The sequence below is a fragment of the Leuresthes tenuis genome, unplaced genomic scaffold (genome assembly GCF_036924035.1).
Source record: "Leuresthes tenuis unplaced genomic scaffold, fLeuTen1.0.hap1 SCAF_15, whole genome shotgun sequence".
Taxonomy (NCBI): Eukaryota; Metazoa; Chordata; class Actinopteri; order Atheriniformes; family Atherinopsidae; genus Leuresthes; species Leuresthes tenuis.
The window spans coordinates 6,435,833-6,463,466 of NW_027325369.1; the positions used below are offsets into that span (position 1 = coordinate 6,435,833).

The 27,634-nt window shown below is 38.0% G+C and overlaps 1 protein-coding gene across 2 annotated transcripts in view; it reads right to left on the bottom strand.

The window, feature by feature from the left end:
* The window catches only part of syt16 (synaptotagmin XVI), a 41,424-nt gene that overhangs the window by 13,499 nt on the left and 291 nt on the right, over positions 1-27,634 (bottom strand). The window contains exons 2-3 of one of the 2 annotated variants that reach the window (XM_072365564.1): positions 13,035-13,208; positions 4,082-4,312 (exon numbers count right to left, since the gene is read on the bottom strand). In XM_072365564.1, coding sequence (XP_072221665.1) covers positions 4,082-4,312; positions 13,035-13,208 — 405 coding nt within the window. Of the gene's footprint in view, positions 1-4,081; positions 4,313-13,034; positions 13,278-27,634 lie in introns of both variants that reach the window. The other variant, XM_072365563.1, reaches the window with a different exon arrangement.

Consider the following 27,634-nt stretch of genomic DNA (forward strand, 5'->3'; position numbering starts at 1 on the left):
ATTTGCCATCTAACAAATGCAAAAGTCTGGAATTTGAAATTCCAGACTATCTGTGCTGGCATAGTAATTTTTTAGGAAGTTTATTTCCCTGGATTTAGACTGGCAGGTATGATACATGCAACATATTGTTGGTGGGAAACCTACAGATACCGCACATTTAGCTTATTTTAAATCTAAAAATGATACATTGAAATTTTAAACAGGAGTTGATACAGTGATATATTATAACAGAGAGAGAATGATTAATTTCATCTGAACTTCAATATTTACTTGCAAACAAATTTCAAGAATTTGTTAGCTACAGCTATAAGTGAGATGTATATACAGTATATATAAGTGAGGTAAGTATCATGCATATTTGACCTGAATGTTTTCTAATTAAATGACTGAAAAGAGATAAAAAACTTAAGCTCATCAGGCCCAGATATTCTGAAGGCTATTTATTCTAAAGAGCAACTGGTTCTCTGAAACCTAGCCATAGCTTTGAGGATTGTTAACAATCAAAATAACCCCGGCTCAGTAAACTGAACTCTCCTGTGAAATAAATCCCATCAGAAGAGAAAGAAAGAAGGATAAAATGTTTCTAATTAAACGATCAAGCAGTAAAATGAAAAACCTAAACATGGCTTTCAACAGTAGCACTCAGACTGGCTTTGCTGAAGACTAACAGGACATTTAGAGAGTTCGGTTTTCATTATTTCTACAGAGATTAGGAACATTTCAGTCTAACCTTGACCTTTTGCTGATGCAGGAACACCCTGTGGACAAGCTGTACCTTAGACCAATCAATAATAGTTATTATTAACTACTAACTATTACTAATTCTTTGTCATCTTGTCTGACTGTCCTATCAATGGCTGCATAGAGACTTCACCATGGCAACAGGCTGAGGTGAGTCATCTGCCTGTGTGTATTACCTTGTTCATTTGTGGATTATGTCATTGCACCATTCACATATTGTGTGAAGATACAAGATGAGTTGAAACAGAGTGACCCTGACTTAACAGTGTCAGTACCCACCAACTCCCAGCTGCTAGTTTGAATCAGAAGGGTGTATTAAGGTTTGTCCAAACATACGTAACTTCGTAAACTTCTCTCAGGCACCAAAGTACAATGTAATAGGGGATAATTCCTGTTATATTTTCCATGAATGAGTCTATGGTATCTTTGTGGGTCAAGCTAACTTTGCACTTCTCAGAGAGAAATCACACACAATAGAATACAAAAATAATCACATTTTTCATTCACTACATGAATCTATATTTTTTTGTCTCACTAAAGAAAAACACAGACATGGAACTATCACCATTACAAAATGTCTCGTTTGCTCGGATTCAAAAAGACAGACTTTGCCCCAACACATGTTATGTTGCGTGAAGTGAAGTCTGTTTCAAAACTTTTTTTCTTTTTTTTTGGGAAACAATTTGCTTCCACAATAGTGCTTCCACACTGCATACACACTGTATTTGTGTGCAGAGGTTTACAGAGAGATGTGCTGGTTATTAATTTGTTCAATCAGTGTTTAAATGTAAACGAGAGGAGACAATTTCTATACCCACATTTAAATACTTACTATATAGTGGAGTTAAGTTTCATTATCTGGGTGTAGCAGTTGTTGCTTTGGCTTAAAGGAGAGATACGAGGCTATGCCCTATTTTTTTAGCACGATTTCCTGATGTCTTACTGAAATGTATGAGACAGGCTTTGGTCAAATATCTCTTGGTTCAAGTACGGTGGCCCTTCTTTCACCCCTGCTGACACACCTCGTCAGAGACTAGGCTGTTTGGCTTCTTCTGACCATGGCAATTACTGAGTAAGCCACAAGGCAGGAAGAAAGTTTGCGAATAGAAAGTGACAGTGACAGAATGGAGCAACTATATCAGTTTGAAGCTGAGTCAGACAATCAACAAGAAGGAGCTCCTGAAGAGGTTCAACCAACAAGGATTTAATAGGACTTCTGTGAAGGTTTTACACATATCAAACATTAGAACCTTGTCAAATGTGAACACAGTTGGGTAGCAACCAACTGCTGCTCCAAGCTTCATAATGTAAAGAGCTGAGTTCACAGGACAGCTTGGATTCCTTTAAAGGACCATTACAACGCAAAATGGGCATTTTTACCTGCCAAAAATGGCCAAAAAAAGATTCTGGCAGACAATCATTTTTTGGCTTGGAGTTGGACTTGGAGCAGCGGTTGGTTACTGCCCGACTGTTGTCGCATTTGACATGGTTCTGATGGTCTCCGCTGACGCCAGTAAATTGTTTAGTCATGCTGCTGCCTCGGTTAGGCTACTTGCAGGCTTTTGGGCCCCGAATAGGATTCTGTGTGGACCTACCTTGCACAGACTAATAAACCAGTTTAGTTTAGTCTGCTTTTGGGTCCCACCTTGTGTGTCTCAGCTATTTCATAACTGTAACAGTTTATTTGTTCATAGTTTCTATAGCACGGGCTTTTGATTTGGTGGTTCTGGAGATTTTTGTATTTGGAGAGCAATGTTCCACCTCAACAATGATCCAGATTATGTTTTGTTAGATTTTGGAATATAAATTCTCTTAAATTGCAGTGTTTAGGAATCATGGTTTTTTTTAGCTAGTGCTGCAAGTCGTGGTGGTTAGTGGTGATGCCTCACAGCAAGAGGGTTCCCTGCTTGAATATTGGCTAGAGTTTGTGTGTTCTGCCTGTGCATGCATGGGATTTCTCTGGGTACTCTGGCTTCCTCCCACACTTCAATACCATGCATGTTAGGTTGAGTGGTGATTCTAAATGGATCCTAGGAGTGACTGTGTACGGTTGTTTTGTTTTGGCCTTGGAGTTATTTTTGACCAGATTCAATGTTTAAATAATTTTATTTATTTATTTATTTATTTATTTATTTATTTACTAACTGACAAATACCAAAACCATGTTTTAAAAAGGCCAAACTAGCTCTGAAACGCAATGCAAACAGTGCTGACATTCAAGCCGAGTCTTCAAAATTGATGCTCAATGATTGTTTAATACATTTATGGATCTTCATTGTCTTTTCAAACTCTGGCAATCTACCTGGGGCAGCTATAGCTGAGGAGGAGGGGGCCGCATGTCGCTGAGTCCCACATTGCCTACCTACGCATCCATGATGTGCTGTGAGTATTAAAGTGCTCTGAGTGGTCAACAAGACTAGAACAAGTACAGTCCATTTGCTATTTATCAGGATGCAATTGGTTGAAGTGACATGGTAAAACTTAACTATAAAACTCAACTATAAAAACATATGTTAGCTCGTTCTAGACTAGTTCTGAGACATGGCATATTTTTATACGTCAATCTCTTTTTCTAATGCCAGAGGGAGGTTTAAGAGAATCTCACCCTTTAAAGGGGAACTCCAGTATTTTTAAACCTAGACCTTATTTCTGGCATGAAATACGTTTATCTACTCAGCGAGAACAGTTTGACAAAAGTCGGCGTCCTTTGGAAGATATTTAGATAACTCGCGATCCATATAACGGAGTGAACGGGGCTTAGACGATGCAGCTTCTAAATAAGGCATTATCTGTCTTTATTTCACCAATACTTTAAGATGAATGAATGAACAAACGCGTACTATTGCTCTGTTAGCACATAGCTACTGTTATGTGGCTACTTGCAGCTATAGGAGAGCTATTTTATAGCAAAATCCGAAATCGTGAAGAACTCATGAAAGTAAGCTTATTCTCGGATTCCTGAAACTTTAGATTTGCTCTTTCTTTTACTGCAAAGTACAACGTTGTTTTTTTTTTGTTTAAATCTTTCTAGACATGGTAAATATGAAGGACAAAGCAGTTTTAACATAGTTGTTTTAACATAACAATGGAGGAAATTCTACACACACCTCTACTGGGAAAACTTCATCGACACGCATGGCTGTAGCACAGCTCATTCTTTCGCCAAACTGTTCTCGGTGAGTAGATAAACGTATTTCATGCCAAAAATAAGGTCTAGGTTTAATAATACTGGAGTCCCCCTTTAAGACCTGAGGGGAACCTCGAGACACAGACATACTCATATATTACATCAGGTGTTAATAGTATGATAACCCATAAGTCAAAGTTTTGAATTCAGTACCTTCACAGTCCGATGGCTCAGTGCTGCCCTCCTCCTGGTCTGACAGGCGGGTGAATCTATGGCGTCGACCCAACGCCAGCTGTGTCTGGTGGGATAGCTCTAAACTGCTGTTAGCTGCCGCAGTGCGGAAACTCTGTGAACGTGACACCGAGATCTCAAACTGCTTCAGCACCTCATCTTCGCTGTCCGAGGAACTAGTGGCATCAATGTCATCATCACCATAACTGTTCACTGGAAAAAGGTACACACAGGGAAACAGAGGGATTGGTACATGGGAAAAGCAAGGAGAATTCAGGAGACAAGAGGAAATCCAGATGGAATGAAGGAGCAGCAACAAAAATAAAAATTTAATTGACCCTTTATTTAGGGGCTAAATCTGTATGATTTCATAACCTTTGGCCTGAATTCTAGATTAAAAGCATTCGCTCAATGCTGGATCCCAGACTTGTTACTGGAAGGCTGACAAATTAGAAGAAAGAAAAAAGTGAAGCACTAAAAATTAGTGGTAAAACATAAGTCAACACTACTTTTCACAAGCACCCAATGAGCTATCTAAACCGATGGCTAAACAGAGAGCCTGAAATTATATGTGGACAAAACAATATTAACTTATTTTGGGGCTAAGTCTTTTTAAAATAGGTTATATTTTGGTGTATTTGTCATGGACATGAGTAAGAAGTAACCACCTCAAGGTTTCACTATTCTGTACTGTGGAGAACTAAAAAATATCTGTCCTTAATAAAAGCTAAGGAGAGCACATAAAGCTATGTCCTCTATGCTTCTGATGAAAATAATGAAGCCTGTTTGCAAGGAGGAGGGTCACTTCACTCCGTTTATAGTTAAACAAAATGGGATAGCAACGGGTGAATGAATGACGTAGTGGAGTGATTATCCCCCTATTCTCTAAAGTGCAGGTCACCATACCTTTTAAAGTGTTTGCCATGGTTACCTACAGAACAGGAAGGAAGCTGTGCACTGAGTGGGTGAGAAATGACTGATCAGTTTGTTATATTCTGTCTTCTAAAGGCTTTCATAGAAGAGTAATAGGTCTGACTGATTAGTGTAAGAAACACACATGGCATTTGAGGAAAATAGTGTGCGTGTGTGATTTTTTAAATTATCAATCAAGTAATAGAATTTCTTTTTTCCCAACATCTATTCATTGCCACATTCTTCTCCTCTCTTTTAAAATACTTGCTTTGGATGACAAAAGAGAGGCTTTGGAAGGGTAGAGCTGGAGGAAAGTACATGGTGGTCTCATGTATCAATAGAGAGTTATTTTCATAAGTATGAAGTAATGAAATTCATAAAACTGTCCAAAAGCTCTAACCCAAAGTATTCTAGATGTTAAAGGATCTGGTTAAAATCAATTTGTAACGTCTACACTGTATTTACGGAAAATGGTTCCAACTTTTCCATGGTATCGTCATAAACCGCTGAGATTTATAATAGATGTTTTTATTCAAGATACATTTGCTACAGAATACCTTTATCTGTATGCTCCAAGATGTGTCAGCCAGAAAGGCTCAAAACATCTTTCTTTGATATGTAATAAATCTAACATTATTTTCAAAAGGATAAACAACTATCTGATTAGAATGACTCCATGATGACCTCTTAGAAAAATCTACTGACTTATTTTTTCCTGACAGAAGGTGAGTTGTTTTTTTTTTTTTACTGCATTCAATTGAATCCTGAAATGTTTCTGTTCAAGTGTCGAGGCAACCAGCAATATTGCACTCTAAGGCACTTCAACAGTGGCTTAAGTTTTCCAACTGGTGACAAGAAATTGTTATGATACGATCGTTCATGGCATTCTATTACAGACTTGAACATATTATTAGGATTAAAGGAACTGTATTAGGCTGGTTTAAGTCATATTTATCTGATAGATTACAATTTGTTCTTGTAAACAAAGAATCTTTCTTGCACACCAGAGTAAGTTATGGAGTTCCACAGGGTTCTGTGCTTGGACTGATTATTTTCACTTTATACATGTTAGGTACATGTTTCCATTAGGTAACATTATTAGACAGCATGGCATACATTTCCATTGTTATGCTGATGGTACTCAGCTGTACTTATCTATAAAACCAGATAAAACCAATAAGTTGGTCAGACTACAAACATGTCTTAAAGACATAAAGAACTGAATAACTCTTTCACTTTCTGCTTCTAAATTCAGACAAAACTGAAATTATTATCTTTGGACCTGAGCGCTTTAGGGAGAAATTGTCTTGCTATATAATTACTCTAGATGGCATTTCCTTGGCTTCTCGTACAACAGTGAGGAACCTTGGAGTTAATTTTGACCAGAATTTATCATTTAACGCACATATAAAATAGGTTTCTTGGACTGCCTTCTTTCACCTTCGTAATATTGCCAAAATTAGGAACATCCTGTCTCAGGGTGATGCAGAGAAACTAGTCCATGTATTTGTTACTTAAAGATTGGACTACAGTAATTCTTTATTGTTGGGCTGTCCCACATATTCTCTGAAAAGCCTCCAGCTGATCCACAATGCTGCAGCCAGAGTGATGAGATCTAACAGGAGAGTTCATATTTCTCCAGTTTTAGCTTCTTCTCAGTGGCTCCCTGTTAAATTCGGAATTGAATTTAAAACTGTTTTCCTCACATATAAAGCTCTTAATGACCAAGCTCTGTCATATCTTAAAGATCTCAATGTTAGATATTTTCCCAACTTTGCTCTCAAACTGCAGGTTTACTTGTGGTTCCTAGAGTTTCTAAAAGTAGAATGGGAAGCAGAGCCTTCAGTTATCAGCAACAGCCAGTATATGTCCGGGAAGCAGACAGCCTCTCTAACTTTAAGATTAGGCTTAAAACCTTCGAATGGTGTTACAGTGCTTGTTGTCCCCTCTTTTCTGTCCACTCAAACCCCAGCTGGTCGAGGCGGATGGCCACCCTTATTAAGTCTGGTTCTGCCAGAGGTTTCTTCCTGTTAAAAGGGGGTCACCTCTCTCCATAGTCTCCTCATGAATGCTCAAGACGGGAGATTGGACTGAAGAGAAATTTCAGATCAATCTGTTGGTTTTTGAATTGGCGCTGTATGTATGAATTGGAATGAATTTGAATTTAATTAATTGGAGTTGATTGGATTATGATTACAATGAATTGGACTCTGATTGGTTTGAATTGGACTGTATTATTGAAGTGTCTTGAGATGACATTTGGCGCTATATAAATAAAACTGAATTGAATTGAATTGACCACATCCTGTGGAGAGTCATGTGGCTGCTAAGCATAAGCAGTGAGTGCTAATTAAAACAAGTCAATATAATGATGTGCAAGTCAGGAGTGTTTGTGCTACAATTAACTCTTATACAATCTATTCCATGACAAAACACAGCTAACATGCTGCTAACAATATAAAAGATTAGTACCAAAGTAAACAGTGCTATGTTGAAGAATTCACACTTTTGATATGTTCGGTTTTGTTCTACAGTAACCAAAATACTGAAATATAGAAAATCTGTTAATCTGTTATATATATGTACATACTTTTAAATAGCATCTTACGACTTTACATGATATTGTATTTAATTAATACTCTGTTTATTACGTTTCAAATCTATTTGTAAATATAGTTTAACATCCCTTTCTCACTGGACACAAGGGAACTCAAGTAAAGAGAACTTTACTTTCAAAGTAACATTGCAATAGAGTTCAAATACATAATGTATCCTAAACCCATTTTATCATTAGAATTTAACACTCTGTAGTTAGGTAAAAAAAAATCCCATTTATATACACTGAATAATACCAAAAAATTTAAAGATATGCTGGACAATCAGTTCCCCTCCTCAATGAGTCATTGTATTCAGAGGAAGATCATTTACTTCTATTACATTTATAGTTATCCGATTATGACTAAATTTCCACACACGGTTTATCATAAGTTGTGGTTGCAAGCAGTCCCTACCTCTTGTCGTGACGCTCCAGAGGAGTAGAAGTCGTAAATTATATGGAGCCACTCTGAACAGGATGTGTTGTTTGTTCAGGAAACCAACTGGAACTACCAGAGGCTCCACCTGCTGCAGGTGAGGAACCAACAAACTGGCTCATTGTTTGATCACAGTTTGACTCACAGTCTCCACTAATCTGCTGCTGTAAATGTGAGTGCTTTATGAGAGATCAGAAATCAGAAAAGTCTACGAACCAGTGATTTTAACTTCAACTTAACTTTGCTCTTTGACTTAAATGCCTCACAGGTACTCAATCAGGTACCCTCTTCAGCCCACATGAAGGAAATTATCACTGTATCAATTTCATAGTATTTTGGCATTTCTGTTGGCATAACTGTTAAAAAGTTTATTTGCAGAGTTCAGTGTTAAAGTGCTCCAAAGAACAATAATTTAAGTGTTGGAGTATCCAGAGAAACGTATTTGCTTAGTTTCTGGTGTTTTTCATTGTTTAATCATTTACTCTCTTGCATTACTTACATTCTTGTTTTCTTATGTTTTCAGTCCTGTGTCTTGATCCTGGTCATTATTCTTAGTTTTCTCCGATCCCTCCTGTCTGGTTCTTAGCTTAATTTACACACCAGTCAGTTAGTTTCAGCTGCAGTAATTTCCTCATCACTTCCCTCAGTATATACACTATATTGCCAAAAGTATTCACTCATCACTAACCCATCCAAATTTAATAAATTCAGGTGTTCCAATCACTTCCATAGCCACAGGTGTATAAATTCAAGCACCTAGGCCTGCAGACTGCTTTTACAAACATTTGTGAAAGAATGGGTTGCTCTCAGGAGCTCAGTGAATTTCAGTGTGGTTCTGTGATAGGATGCCACCTGTGCAACAAGTCCAGTCGTGAAATTTTCTCGCTACTAAACATTCCACAGTCAACTGTCAGTGGTATTATAACAAAGTGGAAGCGACTGGGAAAGGCAGCAACTCAGCCACAAAGTGGTAGGCTACGTGAAATGACAGAACCGGGTCGGTGCCACTGGGCTCTAGAGCAGTGGAGACGAATCACACTTCTCCATCTGGCAATCTGTCTGTGTTTGGTGGTTGCCAAAAGAACGGTACTTGTCTGACTGCATTGTGCCAAGTGCAAAGTTTGATAGAGGGGGTATTATGGTGTGGGGTTATTTTTCAGAAGCTGGGCTTGGCCCCTTAGTTCCTTATGCTTGGTATACTCCAGCATACCAAGAGATTTTGGACAATTTCATGTTACCAACTTTGTGGAAACAGTTTGGGGATGGCCCCTTCCTGTTCCAACAGGACTGTGCACCAATCCACAAAGCAAGGTCCATAAAGACGTGGATGAGCCAGTTTGGTGTGGAAGAACTTGACCTGCACAGAGTCCTGACCTCAACCCGATAGAACACCTTTGGGATGAATCCGAGCAGAGACTGCGAGCCAGGCCTTCTCGTCCAACATCAGTGTCTGACCTCACAAATGCGCTTCTGGAAGAATGGTCAAAAATTCCCATAAACACACTCCTAAACCTTGTGGAAAGCTTGCACTGAAGAGTTGAAGCTGTTATAGCTGCAAAGGGTGGGCTGACGTCATATTAAACTCTATGGATGAAGAATGGGATATCACTTAAGTTCATATGTGTGTAAAGACAGATGAGCGAATACTTTTGGCTATATAGTGTATTTCCCGTTTCTCAGTCTTTACCAGATTCTCACTGTCATATCCTCGTGTTTCCCTGCCAGCCAAGCCTGTGTTTTTGCTCTTAGTTCTCTGTCTGTTAGTCTGTTTTTCACTATTGGTTTTTGGTGTTCTGGCTAGTCTGTGCTTTTTGTTATAGTTTCCAAATAAAATAAGTTTTAGTTTTCCATCTACCTTGCGTTCAAGTCTGCATTTTGGGTCCATCTCCTCACACCCCCTGTGGGAAGTCAACCAACATGGAAACTTGAGGCTTCAAACACAAGTTCACAAACTAATGAGTGATGTCACTGTGATGCCGATAGTCCTTGGAGGGGAATAATTTATGAAAAGAGAACTAATGGTAACACTTCTCCTGCTATGAGTAGATGGAATGTCCTGTTAAATCGGCTATTACAAGGTCTCTCTATGTTTTTCCTTTTAAACTTCACTGTTGTCTGGTCCAGAAATTTGAATCAAACTGTCTGACAGCCCGTTTGGGCCTTTAATACTGATTGTATTCATGCACAAACCCAGTTTGTGAGAAAAATGCTCTGCGGACCTGATTAAACAAATTAAAAACATCTTTTTCTTCTATTTGCATTTTCCATTTTCTATTGAATGCACGAAAAGGGTTTAGAAAATTTAAAATAGGTGACAAAACTCTTCCAAAGACTTATTTCCATTTACATTGTAACCGACTATATTGTGTACTTGATGACATATATTATTGTGTAGATATATGAAGTGGCTCATATTTGTACAAATAAAGATACTAATGTTACCTAAAGTTTAAGCCATTTAATATGGTTCTGTGACAACTACACGATTAGCTGATAAAGCCTACAATACCTGACCAAATGATGAAAATACCACACTTGGAGGATGTTCATTCAGTTCTTTTTTTTTTTTTTTACGGGAAAAAAAGGAAAACACGGACTAAAATTATTTTCCCCTAAAACATTTTCAATAAAACTGCTGTAATCTTGAAGTGAAGGATGAATTATGTAATCACGAGAAAAAAAAATTACTAAAGAAAAACTATATTCTTCATCAGTTTTATTCCAACTTTCCCACGTAGCAGTTAACAGATTAGCTTTGCAGGATGGAGCCTTGTCATGAGCTTTTATTTATTTTTAAATTGCTCTCATTAATTTTCAGTTGGATTGAGACTGTTTGCCCTGTGGCAAAATACATTATCATCCCGAATAATGACCTCACCACCTTCTTTTGATTCACGAAGTGAGAAAAGTGTCCACCTGTGCATTTTCTGTACAGGTATTGACTGCCATGTCCCCAGGTCATTTACATCAACCCTATATCATCAATAATGTTCTTAAAATTAGTATGTTTACTTCAGGCAGTTGTATTTACATGTTTAATTTGCACCTGCATTAAAAAATACACAATCGCCTTATGTCTCACTTTCATCAAATTATCCATAGTCCAGTTCTTCTTTGGTCGACATGTATGTTCTTTTAAGACCTCCCCATTTTGTTTGTACTTGCTCCAAATTATAGACACAGCTGACTGGTAAAAACAAAAAACAACTTTTGCCACACTCTGTGTTGAATTACCTTATGTTCCACCTTATGTAATGTTCCAGAGCTTAAGGAAGCACTCTTAATTGGGGAGTCATTTGCACTTTAGACTTGTGCAGATAATTGTTTAAGTGTGCAAATTACAAAGTGAATCTACAATTTTTTTTCCTATTAATTCAGGTTTTAGATAAAATTGTTTTGTGTTTCGTTTACTTCTTTTTTTTAACAAAGTAAAAAAAACTCAATGAACATCTCAATTAAAATCCTGAAAGTGTGGTGATTTAGAATTTTTTTGCCAGGCTTCATAAACAGAAAAAACTTTAAGTTTTTATTAAATTATGGTGGCCTTTGCTCTGGGTGTGTGCATTGTTTGTCATGTGGGTGGACAGAAAAAGTTCAAGCAGATGACGAAAACGCAGAACAAAAGCTACACTGTTGCTTTCTGTTACACACTGAATGTATTTTTTTTCTCTCTGCCTTTCTTCAAGGTTTTATCATGTTTTTGTTACAAGCAGCTGCACAGCTTTATGGCAGTTTGTGGCTGACTCATGTTACTTTTTCTCTCATCCAGGCACAATTGCCCACAGAAATCTCCATACAAACTGCACAAATACAAACTCACCCACATACTCTCTCTTTTCCTTAACAGTTCAATAATACAAACAGGCGACATGTACTCTCTCTGCAAAGATTTGGGTTGTTCAGTCGATAAGCCTTGATATTCAATGCAACGGTTCTCACTTTCAAATTTTTAAATTCAGACATAATTGAAATGACTATATTTGTCCTTTAACAGCTCAGAAATATGTTGTTGTCGTTGCATCTATTTGTGTTACTTGAGCCAAAAAAACAATTCACCCAGCCAACTGATGGATCTCTTTGCACATACTGATTACTTCTCCTTGACTCTCAAAACATAGATGTACATGTTGCATGTCATTCATTTTGTGTGTCTCTCACAGGTAATTTGTCCCCTTGTTCTCTCTGTGCCTATCTGAATATATCTCATATTTCAGAACTTTGTGTTTCTTTATTTCTCTTCTTGTAGCCCATACTGAGCAAGACTATTTTTGTAATCAAATTGTTTGACTTCTATACATATAGCAATTTGAGATGACCTGTGGAAAGAAATCTGAATAACTCAAAGTTCATCTGTTATTTATGGAGCTGCTGGCAAAGCTGTCAGGAGTCTTGCTAAGGCCAAGACTGACTGGGACTCTGCAGATTCATGCTTATGTTAGGACCAGCTGTACCAAAGTTTTACATGTAGGGGCATGTAATCGGTTTAGCTGCACACTCAGTCTAAGCAGTTATAAATATTTGGGATGCACACAGTCGACCACAGAGGGACCCAGTGGACCCACATGAACTAGTGTAGAAAACAACATTTATGTCACACGGGCCTTGCACAGTGGACATGGAAACTATGAATTAACTTTTAGCATAGACTGGAAAATATCACACAACTCACTGCTAACTCACACATGATGCATTATGTATGTATATTTTGAAGAAAGTAAAAACAACACTTAAGAACTTTTCTTGATAAAGCATAACTGTTACTTTGAGATAAAGATCAATGCCAGCCCTAAACAACAGCAAAGCTAAAGAGAAGTTATTCATTAATTTATTAAATTTATTAAAAATTAAAAATGTAAACATCTATGACTCAATGACAGCTGGGTAAACTCCATCTGCAAAAAAAAATAATGTAGTATGGTTAAAAGCGCAAGAAAAGAAATTAAGGTCGACATAATTTTAGGAAATTTAGCATCCATGTGTCAGTCACTCACCTAGCCCCTGGAGGACTCCAAGTCGTCCTTTCTTGTGACGGCCATGTTGCTCTAAACAAGGCAGGCCACCGACACGTGAGAAACACAGCTTCTTGTTGATGAAGAGGAAGAGGACAGCTAACGCCACAATAAAGACACCCACCGCTGATAGGAAACCGATGGCCTCTGGGGTGACTGGCAGGAGGAGGGAGAGGGAGAGGGGACACACAATGACACACTGATCAGACCACACAAACAGACAGCCTGGATACATGCACGCACACAAGCACACACATAGTACGCATGGTACATGTGATACACAGACAGAACGAGTGAAACTTTAGTATTTGAGCTGTCCCCAGTCGCCTGCTCAAGGGTTAAGTCAGTATAAAAACAGCAGCTAAAAATTTGATGGGTAAGTGTTTATGTATATATTTTTTCAATTCACAAATATTGTTCTCCAAAGAAATCAGTTATGGATCCATGTCTGGTGTTTTGTCCTCATCAACCTGTAAGTTGGATTTAAGCCCTTTCCTTGCTCCATTTTACAGCATTATACCTGAAAAAAAGAAAAAACAAAAAAAGGAACCACTGAGGCTCCTTTCCTTAACATTTAGGGAATTCAACCAGCTCTTGTTATGGTTGCCTCTGAAATCATTCCAGGTTATTTCATGCAGTTGAGAACCTTCCTAAGCAGAATAGAATTGTTAAACATAAAAGCTGTTTTGGTATTTTGGAAAGATATGTGTTCATGAACCTCTGTAAACTTAAGCCACGGAAACAATGTATTTTGGACTTTGATGTTTAAGGATTAATGTTGTCAGTGAAATATGGGAGAAAACCTGATGTTTAGACTTTGGATTGCATGCCAGTAAACAATGGTTTGCAAAACTGGATCTAAAACTATCTATTTCCATGCACATTTCTGTGCTTGCTTGTAAGAGTAAGACTGGAAAAAACATTTCTCCTTTAAAACTTTGTCCAACCTGGCCTCACAGAAATGACCCTGGATTCTTTAACCACACATTAAAATATGAAGGCACAAAAGGTCAAGTCAAGTCAAATTTATTTGTATAGCCCATTTCATGTACAAAACAATTCAAAGTGCTTTACATCAAATAAAAGCTCTACAGCAGGGAGTGGAAGAAGCATTAAAAATAAATAAAAGAATATAATGTGATGGACTGGCGACCTGTCCAGGGTGTACCGCCTGATGACTGCTGGGATAGGCTCCAGCCCACCCGCTACCCGATTAACGGACTGTCGGTATAGAAAATGGATGGAAATTAAAATGATTAAAAACAAGTTTAAATTAATTTTAATTATATTAAAAATAATTTAAATAAATTATACAGATACCGTGCAGATTTCATGCATAGACACATGAGAAACAAAATGTTTTTAACCTGGATTTAAAAATGTCTACATTTGGTGACAGTTTAATCTCCACTGGCAGTTTGTTCCAGTTTTGCTCTTTTTGGGAAGTCCAGTTAAAAGACCATTACAATAATCAAATCTACTGGAGATGAATGCATGGATGAGTTTCTCCCGGTCTTTTTGGGAGAGAAAACCTGCCTTGGTGATAGCTTTGATGTGGCTGCTGAAAGTCAGATCTGAGTCTATCAACACTCCAAGGTTACGAACTTGGTCAGTGATTGTAAGGGCCCGAGTCTCAAAATATTTACCAATGCTGCAGTTTTGTCTTCTTTTAATTGTAGAAAAGTCTTTCTCATCCAGTTTTTTATTTCCTCCTGACACTGACACAGTACGTCTGCTGGGCTGCAGTCGTCTGGTGACAGAGACACATAAAGTTGTGTATCGTCTGCATAACTGCATATCTGACCCAAAGGGAGCATATACAAGTTAAACAGAAGAAGTCCAAGAATGGACCCCTAGGGGACTCCATAGCCACTCGCTCAGATTCATGGCTGCCAATTGTAAAATAAAATATGTAAAATAAAAGGTGTTTTATCAAAAACCTGGACCACAGAAGCAATGTCAAAAGAAAGTCAGTTTGTGTTTTTTTGAGATGGGTACACATGGGACCACCATTTGTAGACAAAGTTACGTTGTTGTTTGCATTATTTTAGCTATTTCTGTACAATGAATAGAAATGCATAAATGGGAGCGTGAGTGTGAGCATGTGTATTTCTCGGGGGAGGTGGGGGTCTAATGCTGTCTCCTGTTTCCACGGTAACATTTCAGTGAGGAGAAATCAACAGGAACAAGAAAGCATGCCAAAGAAAGCAGCGTAGGTGTGCAAAGATGCAGGAGCCTATCTAATTGTTTTATTCCACACTTTTTGCTCTTTCCATAATTCATCTACACACCCACGCTTTGCAGTAATCCTTTATTGCTTGAACTACTCTGTACTTTACTTCCTATTTTGGTTCCTAACAAATGCTATCATATTACTTTACTTTAATTTATTTTCAAACTGTGCTTTTAGAGGACTTACTGTAAATGAACAAAAAACATAACTGACATTTGTAAAAACTAAACTAATTTGTAAAAACTACAGCATTAGCACAGGAAGTCTTCTGCAACAGTATTTCCTGTGGTTCACTTCATATTCCATTAAACAGGATGGTTTTGCGTTTAGGAAACACTATCTATTTATCATAACATGCTTCGATGTTTTTTAGTGATGAATCTCAAACCAGTTATTTGCATTTTGACAGGCAAATGACTCCCTTTTGGTCAGGAAATCTGGTTTCTAATCAGCATGAACTCTTTTAAAGTTTAGAGCCAAGAACCAGCCAGGGGCTGTAGATGGAACTTTGATGACTAGCAACACCATGAATATATGTTAACCACTTGTCAAAACTGTTACCTTTTGTCTTGATTGAGGTCATGCAAAAAACTGAGAAAAAAATTTGGTTTCTTCAACATCTAACTTGTATATTATGCTCCAAAATATATCAGAATATCAATTTCCAAACACAAATCCCGCCGAAGTTAGCACAGTATGATGGTTAATGTGGACGGTGCGTTCGTGTGTGGCTGTAAAGTAGAGTTTCCCTCTCAGCTGCTCTGACAGTCAGACACTGGGCTCAGTGTTGGAAACTCAGAGCCTCCTACTGTCTGCCTCCAGATGGACAGGAAGAAACCCTGGGTAAAAGTCAATCCTTATGCTTGCTGCGCACATACACACACAGCACTGAGCAAGATATTCGTTTTAATTTACTTTAACACATTTCCTTTAAACAGTGCTAACATGAGAACATGTTCCGTAAGATTAAAAGGTAGTGTGACCTAGAAATTATTGACACATAAGAGCACGATAATGAGGTAGACAGATGACAACGATGATGAAAAAAATTCACAGTTGCTAATTTGTGACAAATTCAGTAGTGAGATGTTGTTTGTGTTTGTTGTGTGTGCTTGTATGTGTGTGAAACTAAAAACTCCTCATCCCCTGATTACTATGCAGCTACTGACTTTTGCAGCCTCAGCTTTGAAGTGAGTAGCTCCAGATGAGAGAAAAGAGCATTTTGATGTGAGCATTAGATTAATATGATTAAAAAAGAAAAGAAAAAGACAAACGTGATAGACCCACAGAAGCAGGAAACATGTGGTTTCAGATCATTAATGAAAGATACAGTGCAGTGACGGTGCAGAAGAAAATGGTACTTTGTATTTTTTCTTTCTTCTTTTTTAGCAGTGCATTAATGGAGTGCCCGCTGTCTCTCTTAGTGAGCTGTAAGGTCATACATTTATGTGGTTTCTTTGTTTCAGGATGCAGTCCTGTGTGTGTGTGTGTGTGTGTGTGTGTGTGTGTGTGTGTGTGTGTGTGTGTGTGTGTGTGTGTGTGTGTGTGTGTGTGTATGTGTGAATGTTCGCTCTTCAGTCAAAATGATGATTCATCTGCAATAATGAATCTGTATGACACCATAATCATGCTAATTTTGAAAATATGCAGTTTTTCTCTACGTATCCTAGCGTAGATAGCTACAACAATGGATTATTTTCTTTATCAGCTAACCAGTTAGATCAATTAGTTTTTACAAGATCAGACAATAGTAAAAGAAAATTACTGTGGTGATGATTTCAAATGTCTTGTTTCAAATGGCCACACATACAGATTTTAATTACCCTTTACTGGCTCCTTAATTATGGAATTATTTAAATTTGCTTATGACAATATAATGATATGTAGGAGGAGAAAAAAAATCATCTTAATAATTCATGAGAGAAGCTAGAGACGGGAGCCATCACAGTCTCACTTTAAGACACTTCCACATTTCCTTCACTTCAGAGGCCATATAAATATGTTAATCTCTCGCCTACATTTGATGACTGTGACACTGCAGACAAGCTGCTCACTGACTGGCTGTTCAATGGAATGTCACATGAACAAATCAACAGTGAATGAACAGACTCCAAGCGGTTACCACTGAAAAACATTCAGCAAAAGTGGTAGTCTAAAATCTATAGTTCCTTTAAAGACTTTCCACCTGAGGTTGTCTTTAAAATGAGTCACGATAGACCTTCATGTTACAGCTAATTTGCTGCATTCGTCACAGCTGGAAATCAGCCATTTAAATTGTATACACTTCTGGCTAAAAAAAAAATAAAAAAGGGAACTCTAATTGACAAATTTCATGATTCAAAAGTGTAGGGTACAAGTCAACAGGTAATATTATGCTAGCTATATTCATCAAAAAGTTTGCAACTAATTACTAAAAATGCATTTGAGCACCTATAAGACTGAGATCCCTTTGTCAGCTTAAAGATGTGTTCTCCTCACTGCTTGTTCAGGCATCAAAGAAAATCACTAAACCTAAAACCTCTTTAGTATTTAGTAATACATACGTACATAATAATACATAAAATACTAAAATATGACAATGGACAACAGAATTTGCAGATGAGATCACATCTGTAAAATGTGCAAAATGATGCCAAATAACTTGTAAAGCTCATGAAGAAAGGCTGGCTTTATCCAGTCACATATAATTTGTTTTATAATTATATCCCCTTCTCTTTTGCATTTCTTTATTGACTGATGTACCACGTATCAGTCAGCCATCATTAAAGTGGTACAATCTTGTCAAAGTCATGTGACAGTTCTGCTCTCTCTTTACCTGTCATGATGCAGATGTGAATTAGACCTGCTGTTGCAATCAAAATGAGTCTGGTCAGTTCAACAGCACAAACAAAGTCGAAATTAATAATTTTCTGACTATTTGGAAGAATTTACCAGAGTGGAATTTTTCTTGAATACATTACTAAAACAATTCAAATCTAAATAGTACATGAATCTACTAACTTTTAAATTACATGAAGAAGAGGTCTTTACATCCACACAATAATGATCACAGACTTGACTTATGTCATGACTTGTCATGGATATTGGCAACAAGGCTTAAACTTTTTCTAAGAAATTTATTATCCAACTTCAGTTTTATCTACGTCTCTACAAAAGTGGTTTCCCTTCACAAGGCAACACTAACTTAAGATTTACCAGGATCAAAAGCTACCATCTATATATTAAACTAAATTCAGGTCTGCCAAGAGGACATACAGATCAAACTTTATCAAGCAACCAGGAAATGTAAGAATTGTAAATTGAATTGATACTTTTTCATTATTTCAGTTTTATTAACAAATCTCAAACGCACTAATTGATAACGACATGAATCCCTATGCACTAATATGTTCATGCTAAGTGTTGATTAAAACACATGGGCTGTAACAGGCTGACACAAACCTATTAATGAATGGTACTAGTTCACTGACCTTATTACACTAAAGCTAAGCTGTTGTTGCTCTTGTGATGGAAGGTTGATTCAACCCAGAAACACAACATATTTTCGGATTCAAACAGACCACAAGGCAAACGCACACACGCTCACACAGCTGAAAATCATAGTTTCCCTGGAAACAGTCCAGTTGCTCTATTAAGATATAATGAATGTGCTTTTTCCCACCCACATGTGAGAAGGTTTCGTGTTACCATGGTGCCATCAGTCTGTTTGTCCTGATTGGCCAAGAAGACAAGGGGATGTCAGGACTGAGTTGAAGAGATGTGAAGTAGGAAAATACAAAAAATGCCACGATGCTGGGTTCAGCTCCAAGTTTTTGATGACCTAGTAAATACGGCCAGATGCTCATACACCGTTCATGCAACCCTGGTCCACTTAAACCCACATAAGGGCATGGCACAAACATGCTCACCAGAAAAGATATTATACCTCTGCTGTAAAATATATTACATCAACACATATATCGGGCAAGTACAACAGTACAGTACAATGAAGCATGTTTTAAACTAAATTATATCAATATCATACTTAATTTAAAATCAGCACCAAAACAGATGTTGGTCAAACATATAATATCTACCTGTAGAATATGTGTAAGTTGATTAAGTATTTGTGTCTTTCAAAACACTACCATCTAAGTGCTGATTTAGAAATAGTTACCAGTGAGAACACTTTTGTATTACCATAAAAGTGTTGAAGTGCCACCTGCTGGTGGTCAACTGCATCACAACATGAAGCAAAAGAGACATCAAAAGCTGCCATCACATCTGCAGACATCACTGAGGGAAGAGAAGAAGGAAAGTCTCAACGAAACTGCCCAGAGTCATAACTACTCCATAAGTACCTTTTATTTGTAAAGGATAAAAGCCAGCTGACAAATCAAATTCCATGCAGTAAGACATCAGCACTCTCAATCTCACATTGCCACCCCTGGAGCGCAGAGGAGAGGTTGTACTGGAACTGAAGATCCGACATGGAGCACAAAGCTGTTGCCAGATGATGGAGGACGTGGCAGGTAGCAGGACTGACTGCCTACCTTTCTGCAATATTGAGCATAATTTTATTCTATTATCAACAGTAATTTCATTTAAGGGTTGCATGATGCCTTTTTAACAACTTGACACAATTTTCTGAAGGCTTATTGACATGTATGAGTTAGGCTTCATCAAATCAAGTACCTGCTGTTTTAGGCACAGTGGCCCATCCAGGTTGCCACCTGTTGAACACACACATGCGCAGGGTCACACACTCATGGAGACAGGGCTCATTCACAGCGCCCAGGGGAATGGTGCCTTGCTCAAGGGCACCTTGGCTGTGACAAAGAGGTGGACTACCACCCCTCCAATTGTCATTTCACCAATCTTTGAGTGGTGAGAGTGGGAATCAAACTGCCAACCTTCCGGTTACTGGACAACCCACTCTAACCATTGCCACACATTTATGGTCAGCCATCAAGGCTTCAACAGGACGTCAGTGAAGGGTTATGTATGTATGTTCTTAAGTTGGCTAAGGACACAATGTCAATACTGGCATGACCTCATGAAATAATGTGCTTATGTACGTTATCTGTCATCAAACCTGCAAAGTAATGCAGTGTAGTGCTGTAAGTTGGCAGGTGCTAGAAAACAATGATTTCTTATCAACAGTAATAAACCAACCTGGAAATGTACACATCAGAAGTCCTGGTAATGCATGTGTTCCATTAAATACTGTGTTTAAACGTTTTGTATATATTCTTATTACGTAATACTTGGAGACCTACATCTTTATCAGAAACATGCAAAAAATGCAATGTTAAATCACAGAGATCGGTGCATGGAACTCACTATAACAATAACAATGAGAGTAAGAAAAGGACCATATCCACAATGCTCCGGTTTGTCTGAATTACAGAACGGAATTATTCAACAAGAAAGCGTTCAATAACTCCTTAGAAGTAGGTGTATGTCATCATAATTACTTAAGTCATTAGTATTAGCTAGTACTAAACAAATAAATACATAAATAAACGATGAGTTATTTCTCAGATACTTACATTTCCCTCATTTGAAGTTCACACATTGAGAGATGGAACTGATTGCTCTTTGTGGCTCAGTTTTCAGTTTTCAGTCTAACATTAAACTAGACCAAATTATTCAAACAGTCTGATAAAAAAAAAAAGGTTGCTGCACATATACTGTCATGTGTTCATTCTTGATGGGACATTACTTTCAAATATTGTTTATTCACTGGACTTTATTATATCCTCCGAGGCTGATGGTAGATGTCAAATCAATGCTCCTTAGTACAACTGACAACAGAACATTTTCAAGTGAAGATGGCTTCATCTTTATATTTGTCTCATTTTCCTTTCCTTTTCTTTGCTCTCCCTCTTCTCCTGACCCCCGTCAGGTTCGGCATTAATATGTGTAAAGTATTTTCACAAAAATAAATATATAACTAGTACTTGTGTCAGGATCAGTGGAAGGTAGGACCCAGATGCAGTTCTTTTAAGTTAAAAAAAGGTTTATTCCAAAAAACGCAGGGAGCAAGTATCAAAATACTTAAACTGTGCATAAATGATAAACAAGACTATGAAAACAAAACAAGACTATGGAATAAATACAAAGACTATGGCTATGGCTATGGCTATGGCTATGGCTATGGCTATGGCTATGGCTATGGCTATGAGGCAAAACCAGACTTCTCTTCTGTGAAAACGACATGAAGGGCTTGTGAGGATTCTGCAATGAGTGAAAGGAAACCAGGAGACTAAATACTGTGGAGGGAGTGATTAATGAATTAAGTGCAGCTGATGACAATGAAGCAGGTGACATGAGTGAAACTAGGTGGCAGGGGAAAAACATGGCAAGAACATAACCTAACATAACAAGGCTATTAAAACATAAACTGTGACAGAAAAAACATAAACTGTGACAACTTGGGCATCAAGGGAGGCTTTATTTTCATAAAGCCTGTAACATTCCAATTCCATGTAGCACCTGGCCTTTGTTTTCCAAAGGAATGACTTCCACTTACAATTTATTAATAGGACTCACCTAACTTTACTTGTACTGGTGTCTACCTTTATTCTCTATTTGGTACAAATGAATAACAAGCGATAAAAAACAAGCAGTAAAAAAAGTGCAATCACCTCATCAGACATGTATAATCTATAGATGCCTCACAACCTCTGTGCTGCATCTATACTGCTGACGTGCCTGAACTCCTCCTCTTCAGCGCCACTTAAAGCAAGAATAGGATAAATCCTTAAGTTACAAATTATGATAAACAATGGCTCCTACAAATGCCTTGCATAAAATTTCAAGGACAGTTTTGGCTTTCATGTTTTTTGTGTGTAAAATAACTTTAGTGAACGGACAACACAGACCCAGAAACAGAGAGGTGGAAGAGGAGTCGTGAAAATAATGCTACAACAGTAATTGTGAAAGTTTAGACAAAAATCTGAGATGAAGGAACACTATTGCGAAAATGGTGACAGTTCCTGTCATCACTGTGTGAGGGAGATGTACCGTATTGATTGACTGAATTTGCAAAGCTCAGAAATAAAGCCAACAGCAGTAACTACAGAAAGAAAAAGGAAAGGAAAGAAGTTCACAACCATGTTTTAGACCTACCACAAGCCTTTGTTGGTTGATTTCTCTGCACTCACAGCCCTGTGCTGGCACTCTCCATAGTCCAGCACTGACCTATGATGTATGCTGCTGTAAAATTGTATCTGACTTTAGGTGTGTTTTACTGTGATTGCAGCTGACTTGATGATCATAATGAACCACCGGTGACATCAGGGTTGCAGTGTAACAAAACTCCAGATAGGTCAGATACATTTCCTGCATGACCAATCTCACAATAGTGGATGATCTTGTGGGAATATCTGTTAGAGTAACATATCTATAGGGAGAATCTTTTCTTTCTCTGTCTGTTTTATTGCTTTAACATGAAAGTACTATTACTTTACACTGTCAGGAGGGTTACAAAAAAATGTGAAACAATCAAAAGTATGATCCTCAATGACATCACTTAATTTCTAGTAATGTCACCAGGAGTGTAAGAAACAAAGTCTAAAGCGTGAAGGACATTATTTTTCTTACAGTGACAAAAACTAAACTCTTCCACTGAATTGTTCTTGCAGTTTCCTGCTGGAAATGAAAACTATAGTGGGTCAATGTGAATACAAAATGAGCAGCAACAGGGAGAAATCCAATAAATTATATTTCCACTTGGAAGATATAACAAGTGGACTGTTCTTAGGATATTAAAACAAAATATGTCACACATGATGTGTGTCAGTGAAGTCTTAAGCCTGTAAAGATAGATTTGTGTCACCACAGGGATGGGTCCCAGCTAGTGTCACACGAGAAGGTGACTACTGTCGGCCACAGGTGCTGGCTCAGAAACCCATCTGCTTCCACCAGACTCCTACTCAAAAAAGGTCAGCTTCTCGGGTGGCAACACCCATTCCGACATCCCACCATTCCGACATCCCGCCATTCAAACGTCCCACCATTCCGACATCCCACCATTCCGACATCCCGCTATTCCGACATTCAAACGTCCCACCATTCCGACAAGGCTTTCCTTATAAGGAAATGTGAGTTACTCAACAGGTGAGTCCCTTCTTTCTGTTCATGCAATTTATATGTTTAACACATGTTTACAGATAAGCGTTATTAAAAACACAAAGTCTCGGCAACTGGAGGAGGAGAAGCAGACAGTGGTGGTTTTTAATCACACACTCCAATGCCACTTGTTTCAACTTCCGAAAATTTAATCCAGGAAAAAAAAGGCTTACAAACATGGACCGAAACGGCTCCATAATACGCACAAGAATCCAAAAGAAACGAAAGTTAACTAAAAGAAAGCAAATAAACAGCATGAAGTGGTCAAAATTGGTTTTACGCATGCCTACGTGCGTCTGGCACATGCGTCTTCGGGCTCTCCCACGTTGGTTTGTGGATGAAAGCTATATATTCAGCTCCCCTTACATGTAAAAACAATCTCTACATGACATTTACTCCCAGGTGTGACCAGTTAGGTCCTTAAGATATCAACAGGCTGTATAAAGCCTTGCGCAACGGCTGTGTGTTTGTGCCAAATGCGCAAAGCCCATCCGCGCTTCCCATAATTGGAGCGAGTATTCATAAATCACGTGAATAACATGAATAAACGTTTTTACTGCATTTTGTTGTGTTTTATACGTTCTATGCTGTAATTTCTCTCCTCTCCTGTTGGCAAGGCAAGGCAGGGTGCTCGCAACTGTGTCCCGTGCAGTAGCCGTGATCTGTAATTGCAATACTTGTAGTACTTTTGCATATGATGACAGCGTGTAAAAGACGCATGGGCTCTGTGGAAAGCTCCGCTCCAGCTGGCTGCTGTGACAGCTCACTGACACTGTATTTCTGCTTAATCAGTTTCAGTCTCGCCAGAGTTACATTAATATATGTATTTTTATATTTGAAATTTCATGGGATTTTGATAATAGATTATTAAAGTTTGTTTGCGAGGCTGTGGCCTCTGTATGTGCAGAGTTTGTGCGCCAAACTTTAGGGCGTATTTGCGCCGGCATATCATTAGTGCAAAATGTTTTGGGTAAAAAATAGGCTATTAAAAGGAACTGTCGGAATGGCGGTATGTTAAAAAAAAAAAAAAAAAAAAACATACCGCCATTCCGACCATAGGAGGAAAAAAGTGTCGGAATGACGGGACGTTTGATTAAAAAAGCAAACAAATGATTTCAACTCAATAAGTTATTTTTGAGTAATTTGGGCATTAACTGGCGCTCAAGTAGTTACTTTTGTAATACCCTATGGGCCAATAGTTTGCACTAAAAGCCATTGGAGAACTATTTGAAATCATGGATAAACAACAATGAACATTGTTAAACAAAGGCCTACCCGATTAACACCAGCTATACAAAATTAAACTGTGGAATACCAGTCACCCACCAAAACCTCATGCTTTACGCAAAATACGATTTATTTAAACGTTTGTGTGTGAACTCAGAAACATGTTCCTCTTTAGGACCCTGGGGAGTGACAGTTGTCCCTTTGGTGCGTTCATTTACAATGAAAATCGGAACTTGGAGCTCAGAACAATGTGACCCCAAAGTTGAGCAGTATACAAAAAAGTCTGTAACAACTGTTTACGTGAGTAGCATATAGCATGAATTCTATGTAGGGCTGGTAAGATTAATCCAACTTTCAGAGCCGGATCTGACGGCACATGTGGTTCAGAGTAAAAATATGACTTGGATCTAGGAAATTCCGACATCTGTGTACAACTGGAACGCATCATTAGTTGTAGCACACAGATTTCCCTTTTTTTGTTACATCTTGAATAATTGACTAAATGCAACCTTAAAGAGACACAACACAAACTATATATCACTGGAAGCTATTTGACATATTTTGGTATGGGAGGTTTGCTGCTGGGCTCTTGTCGTCATCAAAGCCTGCTTATGACTATCTCCTTATGGGGTTTCTCACCATAATTCTCAATTATTCTCAATAACGACTACAGAAAGAAAAAAAACAACACAAATTTCCATGATCAGTCACCCGCTCGTCAGTACCAGGACATAAAATTCTCCCTGCAAATTGTAGGTGAAGCTAAAGAAAAAAAGATAAGAAAGAAATTCCATTTGCTTCAAGTGACAAACTTGACTCCTAAACTCTCTTCTTCACCCATCATCATAGTCCTTTGAATGTTCCTTAGTATGAGTTGCTCTGTGTTCAGTGTGACACATCAATCAGCACACTTTTCCTGTCTCCCAATGGGCGAGGCAGATATCCTTCCTTGAATACCATCAAGACGTAACAACCAGGAGGAGGGCAAAAAGAGGAAATGTTCAGTGGGGAAAAGAAAGCCCAGAACTACTGAACTGTATTATTAGTAAAGCATGAATTTGATGAATAATAAGGTTAAGCTTAATGGTTCATCTGTGGATGGCAAAACAAATAATTCAAAGTCAGATAATTACACGACTGAGGAACTTTCATCTTGGGGAGGCCAAGTTGCCACTGCTATCATGAAGAACAGTACGCTTTCCATAACACAGTCAATGTTATGCAAAGCATCAAGACTAAACTCAGCTGTGTTGACACTGGTGTAATATCTATGTGGTGTGAGCAAGATGTGATCTAATTTGGGAAATTGTTTTATCAACAGATTTTGCCTGTCCAATTGTTGACTGTGACAAAAGGAGGGAGGCCGAACATTTGAAATAATTTGGCTTTACTAAAAGGGTATTTGAAGGTCCTAATTCAATAGACTCCAAGAGTTCCTTATATGTTATGATATGATATTATAATAAACATAAAAACAAGTCTGTTAATAAAAAATTATCATGATCAATTGATTATAGATGATGAATTTGTGTGATATGGATAAGGTTTCTGCACCAGACACAAGTAGAGACAAGCTGGTGAACACAAATTAGATTTCCCTCCAAAGGGTGAAGGGAACAAAAAATAGTTTATCAAAATTTAGTTAATAATGTTCATTAGGGGGTTGTTTAACCTCATATGTATGATAAACTTCCCCTGCTGTGATAAACTCATGCAGTACCTATTGCCACCTCTAGGGCACAGAGAAAGTGGCAGTATACATTATATGCATACAAATAATAACTAACTGAGGGGAATTTCCAGTCAGTCTAAATGGAGGGCAGCAAGGTTCCATCATTAGGCCCCTGCGCTCATATCAACAGAAGCAAACAGGGATTTCAAAGCAGTTTCAATTTCCTGATACAGCTTATCACACGAACACAGCAGCATTAACTAACTCTCAAAGTGCTCTCCCTCACTGAGGGGAGGAGACGGACATGAATTAGAAATGGAAGCAGTGTGTAACTAGGCCACAATAACCAGAAGCTGCATCACACACCCGGTCAACTGCCTCAAGTGAGTAACGAAGCATGCGAAGAGCTGCTCTGATGCTGTTTCGCATCTATTCTCAGCAACACTTGTCACACTGCATGCAGACAAAGGTAAATGACAATCTGCCTGTGACCTTTCACCTGCCCACTGTTTACACATATGAAACCACACTGATAACCTGTCTGTTATCAAATCTGCCTTCTGACAACATCAACACACCCTGCACGTTGTGGCTCTTGTGATTTAATTATTTTCTTTTTTATGATGCTGAAACAAAAATAAAAATTGGCCTCACACATGAACAAGGGAAGATGATACATATTGCAAGTATATGCTGCATGTATAAAAGATGGAATCTCCCACTTTTAATTAAAAAAAATCAGAGCAGAACCACAAATGTCTGTATATAAGGCCAAGAGAAAATAAGTCAAGTAACCATAAAATAACCATTCATTCCAACAGGATATACAAGATGACAAGCTGTCAAAATAGGTATGATCAGAATACTTGTGTTATACACATTTAGTCATATTAAGAGATTCAATTATTCTAGCGAATCTGCTGGGTATTTAAACCTGCTACTACAAATCATACTTTGATAATTAAGTCGATCTAAAAGCTAGAGTACAGAAGTCTGCATGATGCACAAATTATCTTATCTGCCATGTGTAGCAGGGCCACACATGCATTTACATGCAGTTATTTGCCTAAAAGCACATTATATTTTCAGTTCGAGTCCTTGAGAGCAGTGATGAGAAAAATCGGTGTCCATGAAGCGGCCGTGATATGGCAACTGTCATCTCTCCAGTGAGTATTCCATCAGAAATTGATCGTAAACCACTGAAATTATGCTTGACCTAAGCTTTGAGCCCTTTATTCAAAGACCGGTCATGACTTTTGAATGCAATTATTTCACTGCATAAGATAGACAACAGTCTTAGATGGAAATTGTATAAACTGGCCTACAAGTCCGTTC